Source organism: Monopterus albus, unplaced genomic scaffold (assembly GCF_001952655.1).
Source record: "Monopterus albus unplaced genomic scaffold, M_albus_1.0 scaffold54.1, whole genome shotgun sequence".
In the NCBI taxonomy this organism is placed as follows: Eukaryota; Metazoa; Chordata; class Actinopteri; order Synbranchiformes; family Synbranchidae; genus Monopterus; species Monopterus albus.
Genome location: NW_018127934.1, coordinates 1,984,506 through 1,993,119, shown reverse-complemented (window position 1 = coordinate 1,993,119; position 8,614 = coordinate 1,984,506). Strand labels below are relative to the sequence as shown.

The 8,614-nt window shown below is 41.7% G+C and overlaps 1 protein-coding gene across 2 annotated transcripts in view; it reads left to right on the top strand.

Annotated features, from left to right (window-relative positions):
• Positions 1-1,956: 1,956 nt before the first annotated feature.
• Positions 1,957-8,614, top strand: part of ugt8 (UDP glycosyltransferase 8) — a 19,773-nt gene continuing 13,115 nt past the window's right edge. The window contains exons 1-2 of one of the 2 annotated variants that reach the window (XM_020602147.1): positions 1,957-2,239; positions 6,967-7,799. In XM_020602147.1, the coding sequence (XP_020457803.1) occupies positions 6,969-7,799 (831 nt within the window). In that variant the 5' untranslated portion in view covers positions 1,957-2,239; positions 6,967-6,968. Of the gene's footprint in view, positions 2,240-2,497; positions 2,611-6,966; positions 7,800-8,614 lie in introns of those variants that run through there. The other variant, XM_020602146.1, reaches the window with a different exon arrangement.

The window sequence follows — 8,614 nt, the reverse complement described above, 5'->3', positions numbered from 1 at the left end:
CCTGCACAATACAACCCCTCTCTGCTTCCTCATCATTGCCAGTGTTTCTGCTATCTTTCTCTCTTTGCCCATTTCTCTCTGCCAGGTCTCTCAGCAGCTTTTGACACCTGTCAGAGTCTACAAGTCTTAGCACCCCCCACCTCACCTCCTTTTTTTGCTCACACAGCACAGACACACATGACGTCCGCCACAACTCTCTATGGGCAAGTTCTGTCATGGTCTGTAGATTGGATGTCCCCAGGGCGATTAACTATTAATATAGAGCTCAGGTTACACACCTGATATGTAGGGGGACAGGACAAAGGGAAGGATGGGTGAGGGGCTGGGGGCAGGGAGAAGGAGATTGACATAGGAAGACCAAGGTGGAAGAAAAGAAAGTGAATCAGAGAGAAATTGTATGGGTCAAATTTGAAAAGAGAAGTATGAAGAGTAAGAGTGAAGACAGAAGCCAGTTAAGGAACAAATGGCGAATAAGCTGCATATACTGCAAACAAGCCTTTTTGAATCGGAGGGCTGAGTGGGTGCTCAGGCCCAGGAACCAATAGCAGAGTGATTTACTGTGATGACTCAGGGCATAGCTGAGGAAAGGGGATGGTGAGGGCAGGGAATGTGTGTGCGTGTGTTCGAAGGGCAGATGCCTAAACAAACAGATCACTGTTAGAGAAAAAACATCCATTTGTCTTTAACCACACACATCATGGCCCTGCTCTCCAGGCCCCACCCGGCACAAAATTACTATGCATTCCCTTCAGTTTAAGTATGAGTGCATTTACCATGTAAATGGACAAACTCCTTTGTCTATTCATTCGTAGCATTTAGTAGCACAACCAAATGCTGAATTCCAGCACCATCAGGAGCTCCATCTTCCTGTCCTCAGTCGTCAGTATTTGAGAAGTGCATACATAAAGAAGGTGAGCGAGTGAAACAGATGTTACTTTTGGCTCTGGGAAAATGCGATGGGCATTTTAATAAATCAAGTTATCAGGAAGAAAATCATAGATAAATCCATGATTTAAAAAAGTACTAGTTGTAGCTGTGCAAATTTTGAACCACTTGTGTTAGATGCCTTATTTGGAAGTGGGTTCAGAATATGCATTAACAGTAGTAACCTAGAGGTGGAAAGTAACTAAGTACATTTACTCAAGTACTGTAGTTGAGTACAATTTTGAGGTAGCTGTACTTTTATTAAGCCTTTTCATGTTATGTTACTTTATCTTTTGACTTCACTACATTTTAGAAGATATTGTATTTTTTTACTCCACTACTTTTATTTGATAACTTTAGTTACCTTTCGGAATCAAATTAAGAAAACAAAATACAACATAATCATAAGACTTTATTGACCCTTGGTGTGAGCAGTAATTCAAATTATAAATTAGTTCAAATTAGCTCCACAGCAGCTACAACGTTAAATGTGATGAATACATTGATTCATCAATAATAACAATAATAATAATAATAGTAATATACATTAATGTGAAATGTATCATTGTACATAATGAGTACTATTACTTTGTGTACTTTAAATATGTTTTGATGCTGATACTCATTTAGTTTTACTTAAGTACCATTTTGAATGTAGAACTTTTACTTGTAACAGGGTATTTTTACACCACATTACTGCTACTTTTACTTAAGTAAACAATTTGAGTAAGCTAATTCTTCCACCACTGTAGTGGCTTACAGTATTTATCAGTATTATCAGCTCAAATCAATTAGCTTACTATGTCTGCATTTTAAACATTCACATTTTCCTATTGGAATAGAAAAGCCACTGTCAGTCTAACAGATTTGTATCAGACAGGTAAAGGTCAGTTGCTGGCCTCCTGTATCACCCCAGACTCACCTGTGGCCCTTACACTAACCACCCCTTATAGTATCAACATGAATGCTGTACCTTCTAATGGAGGCAAAGCGCCTGTAAAAGGCTAGTCCCCGCCCTCCTTGTCTTTATGCTCTACCCAACCAACCTATCTGCGAAGTCCCCCTCTCCCTGCTACTCCAATCATCATTAGCTTGTAACTGCGCTTGTCCCGCCTCTCTCAGCTCCTGTGAAAGGGACTGGGGTGATTAATGTTCCCTCTGCCGGTCTTCTATACCCGGGAGTTTGGTTTACCTTGCAGCCCTCACCTTTTTGTGTGTTTTATTTTTCCGCCACTTTAAAAATTATTTTCAAGACAAGTAGGACTTCTGAAGTTTCACCCCCACCACCTCTCTCGAACAGTGTCTCAAACGTAAGGTAAGTCCAAGGCTCTTTAGTTACGTGCGCATCACACCAGGTGTGGTGTAAAAAAAAGATTACTTCACCATTTAGTTATTTTTTCACATTTATCGTTCCTATCAATTACCTGATTTTGTTAAAAAAAAATTAAAACAACAAGAAATGAAGGTGGGGACTGTGTCCGTGCCTCCTGGGTGTCTTTTTACTGAGAGCCGATACCTGAGACGCAGGTGTTGTCGGGTTGTTGTGTTGCGCTAACGTCCGTTGCGAATTATCCCTTAACGAAAATGTCACTATGGACAAATATTTATCATGTGATTTCAGTGGTAGGTTGATTTATCCTCTACCATCACCATGGAAGTCATATTGGCCTGTTTTGTTTGACCAAGGTGAGCTTTGTTATGTCTCCATAGCGTTATCCTAAAAGCCTTTTCAAAACGCTGATTTGATTCTCTGGAGTGTAAGAATGACCCCAGGGCCCGGGGCCACACCCCGGTGTATTCACAGGAAAGTAAATACTGTGGTAAAGAAATCCACCGCGCCAGGATGTACAGAGTTATTATTGGGTTGACTTGTGATAGGAACACAGCATCTTATGATTGCACTACATTTGGTGGCAGAAGTTTATGCGTACCCAAAATTTCTAGTTGGCTTTCCCCTGTGTCCTGAAAGCTAAGGTGAACTAAACTGCTCAAAAAGATTGAGGGAACACTGTGGTGGCCACAGACCAGTGCTCTCTCCTTATCCTTCCTGAGTTGCTTGTGTCCTCGTTACTGCTGGTAGCATGAGGCAGTACCTGCAGCCCAATCAGGTTACACAGGTAGTCCATTACTCCAAGATGGCACAGCCATGCAGTGGCTAGGTTTGCTGGCTTTCCCAGCACAGTTTCAGGAGCATGGTGGAGATACCAGGAGACTGGCAATTACACCAGGAGAGCTGGACAGGGCTGTAGAAGGGCAACAACCCAGCAGCAGGACCAGTATCAAGAGGAGCACTGCAAGAACCCTGCAAAATGACCTCCAGCAGGCTAATGGTGTGCATGTTTCTGATCACACTGTCAGAAACAGACTCGATGAGGGTGGCATGAGGGCCCGATGACCTGTAGTACAACCTATGTTCACAGCCCAGCACCATGCAGTTAGATTGGTATTCATCAGAGAACATCAGAATCAGCAAGTCCGACACTGGCACCCCATTCTCCTCACAGATGAGAGCAGGTTCACACTGAATGCATGTGACAGGCATGACAGAGTGTGGAGATGCCATGGTGAACGTTTTGCTGCCTGTGGCATCACTGAGCATGACTGGCTTGGCATATCCTTGTAGGCCCGCACACTCCTCCATGTCATAGCCAGTGGTATCCTGACTGCTGTGAGGTACAAGGATGGAATCCTCAGAGCGACTGTCAGACCTTACACTGGTGCAGTGAGCCCTGGGTTCCTCCTGTTGCAGGACGTGGCCAGAGTGTGTAAGCAGTTCCTGGATGGCAAAGGTATCGATGCCATTGACTGGCCCTCACGTTCCCCTGACCTAAATCCAGTTGAGCACCTGTGGGACATTATGTATCAGTGCATCTGATGCCACCATGTACCACCACAGACTGTCCAGGAGCTCACTGATGCCCTGATCCAGATGTGGGAGGAGATCCCCCAGGACACTGCATGTGTAAAGGTTTTCAATTTAAAAGATTTGTTCATCAAGATCCGAAGTTCCTTTAATTTTTTTAGAGCAGTTTACATCCCAAAGTCTATTTGCCCTAAACACAGAATTTCTTTTTTATGTATTTTATTTTATTTTATCTGTGATTTACTCAAAGTATAATTATAAGGGATACAAGGATAATCACACCTAGACTGAGGTGGTTTGCCTTACCAGAGAAACGGTGTACTCGAGTATTAAAGTTAATCTTAATTTTATATTTTATTTAATCCTGGGAATTATTGCCCAATATGGTGTGTAATGATTTTTTTTTTTTAATATCCCTGCTTTGAACAAGTCTTCAGTGTTTCCGTGTTTGCAGTACATTATGTCAGTGAGATACTGTTTATGGTAAATGGAAACCTTCCTGTTTTGTGTCAGTGTTGCAACTGCTACCTCTGGGTTAGACTGAGCCTGTCTGACTTGATTTGTATGTGTATGGTTGGGACTTGGCAGACATATGGAACAAATAGAAATACTACTGAAACTAAGTGGTGGCTGAGCTATAGTACAAACAACAAAGTCAGATGTTTGGAAGGAGAGCTGATAGGTGGAATGAATGGGGTTGAATTTCTGGTCTGTCGTTACACTGAAAACAGTAGCGGACTGCCTTAGGAAATATGGGTGACTTGGTTCCTTGTGCTGAAACTAGTAGACCATTTTACAATGACAGATCCAGTGCCTGTGTGTATGTGTCTACGTAGCATTTGGTAACAATGGTTCTGGGTAGAAAATGAAAATATTTTACAAGAGACATGAAGGTATGAATAAGTAATGTGTTCTTGTGGTCATAGTTTAAGGTGTTCTTGTACTGGACTACATTATATTCAGAGGTGTTCTTAAAATTCTGACCCTGTCATATATATATAGCTGGGGAGAACAAAAATATACAGACACTTCTGAATATAATGTAGTCCAACACAACATCACCGATTCTTTTCAAAGCATTTTTTGTTACATCTTGAAATTCTTATTTCATCTGAATGGCAATGGATAAATTAAATGCACTGAAAACATTAAATAAATCTGTCATCTCTGGCCAGTAATTTTACTTGGCACGAGATAAACCATCGGAGGGCCTTACCTGCTTGTCAACCTACTTTCTGCTTATGCACACCCTGTCCTCGCCTGAGCCAAGAGTCTCCCTCAGGGTGTTGAAAGCAGTCAGCTGTGTGTTTACATATGATGCCTGTACTGCTAATGCTTGAGATGTGAAGATATCTATTTAACCAATCAGTTGGTTGTATCCTTTATTTGTGTTAATGCAGATAATTTTGTCTTCCCACCCTGGGTGCTGGGTAACTAGACTCCATTGTTAGTAGCTTAAGTCATGATGCATTGCTGTCCTCAGTAGCTAGTGGCCGGTTCCTATAGTTACCATCAACAGTCTGGGCTGAGAAGTATTTGTAATGATATCCACAGGACATTGCTAAATGAAGTGCTGGTCATGTTGATTCCTCTTCTTACCAGTTAAAGCAAAATGCTGGAGCCTGGAGAAACAGTTGGCCGATAATACGGTTATATAGAGTAACTCTATTTAGGTGCCATCAAGGGATTGTCAGCAGAAACAATAAGGGTGTGATAAACTAATAAGTGATAATACTCCATGATAATATTGGATACAGAAGATGTCTTATTCAGGATGGCAGGATGCTGCAGCCTCTGTTAGCACCCACTGGATGAGAGGGCAGGGGACTGAACAGGTTGTCACTCTGACACACATCCACATGATTACAGTTTGCAGTCCCCCTGCTTTCGTACAGAGACCAAAACCAACAATGAATTGCCTCTAATGTTTGTCAGTCCTGGGTAAACTTGTTTGTCTGTGCGATATATCTCCATCAGGGCCTGAAGTTCATTTTTCACGGCATGTAAGGGTGTGGGGGCGGGGGGTATTACCTGTGTGCTTATCTGATCCTGCTCTTACCTGAAAATGCATTCCGTCATTCTGCTCGGCAAATCACTGTCGGTTTTAGTCTCTGTAGAGATTGCTATTAATATAGACAATGACTGGCCTTACCTTTAAATAGCTGGTAGACAAATGAACACTTTTTCTGTGAATAGGTCAAGAATTTGTTCATCTAGTACAACATTGCTCTATGTTGTTAGCATTATATAAAGAATTTGGGCTTGTTTTATGACACTCGTCTTCTTCTTAGCTGAATTTATAGTTTTTGTTTAAATATCAAGGTCAGATATTTGTTTTATCTAGAGTAAACACAGCATGTAAAAGAGAATCATATGGCTCTCTCTGGACTACCTTGAATAAATAAAGATTAAATGAATACATTTTTTTCTCCAAAGGTCATCACTTTCCTTAAGCTGGAACACCCTGAGAAATGAAAATATTGGTTAGTCATTGTAGATTAGAAAAACTGATGGCGCGCTTTAAAGAGGTTTAGAGTGTTGATGATTAATCCAACTGAGAGGGAGAATGAGTGTATGCATGTAGGGCACAGGTGTGTGTGTGTGTGATAATGTTTCTTTGTATTTGTGTATGTCAAAAGAGCAGCCAGAGGTTTGTAATTACGTCGGTGCTACCCACACAATGCCAGTGACGGCTTTGCACAAAATCAGAATGGGCGAAGGGGTGGAATTGAAATGCAGAGAAGGAAAAGCAAAAGTTAATTAGGAAAGTTAAACTTGGGATAAAATATATAACCACACATGCTAATACATTGTATTTTCTCAGCAATACTCCTCAGCTTGTATGACCCAACTACAACTGAATTGAGGACACAATTGAGTTTACTTCCAGGCTTGAAGTTTGATGCACACAACATAAGAATTTCAGCAATGTGAGACTATTGCCTCTTTGCATCATGGCTCACTGATAAGAAGTAGGCCAGAGTAAGGTTTATAGACTAGATAAAAGTTTAAGAGTCTTGGTCCGGCACCTTTCTGACCTGTTAGTTTATTAGCCCCATTGACACAAATAATCCCCAGAATTAAATGTATAAAGTATGTTTGTATTATAAATTTCAGTTATCCAATAACCTGTGGAACAACACTGATTCATTCTCATTGCTTTTTATTTTTACTTTCAGCCATGCTACTACCCTCATCACTACTGCTTCTTCTTGGCCTTCTATCCTGGAGTCCCAGTGCATCATGGGCTGCTAAAGTGATTGTGGTCCCACCTATTATGTTTGAATCGCACCTCTACATCTTCAAGACTCTGGCCACAGCACTGTACCAGGAGGGCCATGAGAGTCATTTTCTAGTTTCAGAAGGCCGTGAGGTGCCCCCCTCTCCTCACTACCACCTCCAACACTATCCAGGGATCTTTAACAGCAGCACAGCTGACAATTTCCTTCAGTCCAAGGTTAACAACATCTTCTCAGGCCGTCTGACAGTTTTGGAACTGTTTGACATTCTTGACCACTACGCTAGGAACTGTGATGCTGTCGTTGGCAATGTTGAAGTAATGGCCCGCCTCAAGGAAGCCAAGTTTGACCTGCTGCTGGTGGACCCTAATGAGATGTGTGGCTTTGTGATTGCTCATATCCTGGATGTGCAATATGCCGTGTTCAGCACAGGCCTGTGGTACCCTGCTGAGGCCGGTGCCCCGGCCCCATTATCATATGTACCCGAATTCAACTCATTGCTGACAGACCACATGTCTCTAGTCCAGAGGATCAAAAACACCGCTGTTTATCTGGTGCAGCGCCTTGGGGTCCATTATGTTGCATTGCCTAAGTATGATCAGATTATGAAAAAACATGGAGTGAAGCCTAAAGCGGCCATGGCTGACTTGGTGCAAGGCAGCCGGCTGTGGATGCTATGCACTGACATGGCTCTGGAGTTTCCCAGGCCAACCCTGCCACATGTGGTGTACATAGGAGGCATCCTCACCAAACCCCCCAGCCCACTGCCTCAGGTTAGTACTGAGAGACACACAGAGAGCTGATAAGCACATAGTGACACAAAGATGCTAAAAGGTAACTACTTTTTTTTTTTTTTTTTTTTTTTGTCTTAAGCAGCGTTTCACTGTGTATCTCTGTGTCCTAGTTAAAGTCTTGGGAGAGTATGAGTGGCTGATTGCAGATCAAATTCTCTTTCATAGAACATGTAATTTTATATCGTTATCAGTGTACATTGTGTTGGAAAATTAGATGTTAAAGGAGTAACTACTGCAGTGTAAACCATATGGTGACTGACCCATTTATTTAGCATACTTGGTATCATCATATTACCCAACCCTAATACAAGTTAATGTCCTTGTCTGATCGGTTAACCCTCATTTATAGTGAGAGATGATCTTATTAATCTCCAGATTCACAATAAATGATTACAAATATGCCCACCTAGTGGTTTCAGGGGCCACTGTGAGTGCTGGACATAAAAAGATGGCTTTGTGCCATTGGTAACAGAAGTATTGCAATACAATGGCTAACTCGGGTAAGGCTATGCAAATGTGTGGTTTATTTGGCAGGATGGAAAGCCATACTGTTACGCATCACACTGACATGGGAAAAGTTTATCAGGGATAGGACAAGAACATACACTTTTTCTTACATTTAGCTTTTTATTAGATTTCATACATATATACATACAGTAAATGCACATACCTGTCATTTATTGACAGCCTTTCTTTTCTTCTTTATGTATGGTCGCTCCCCTCCTCTCAACAGTCTGACTGGGTTTCTCTGGGGTTTTTTTTTTTTTTTTTGTTTTTACTCTTTTTTGTCCCCT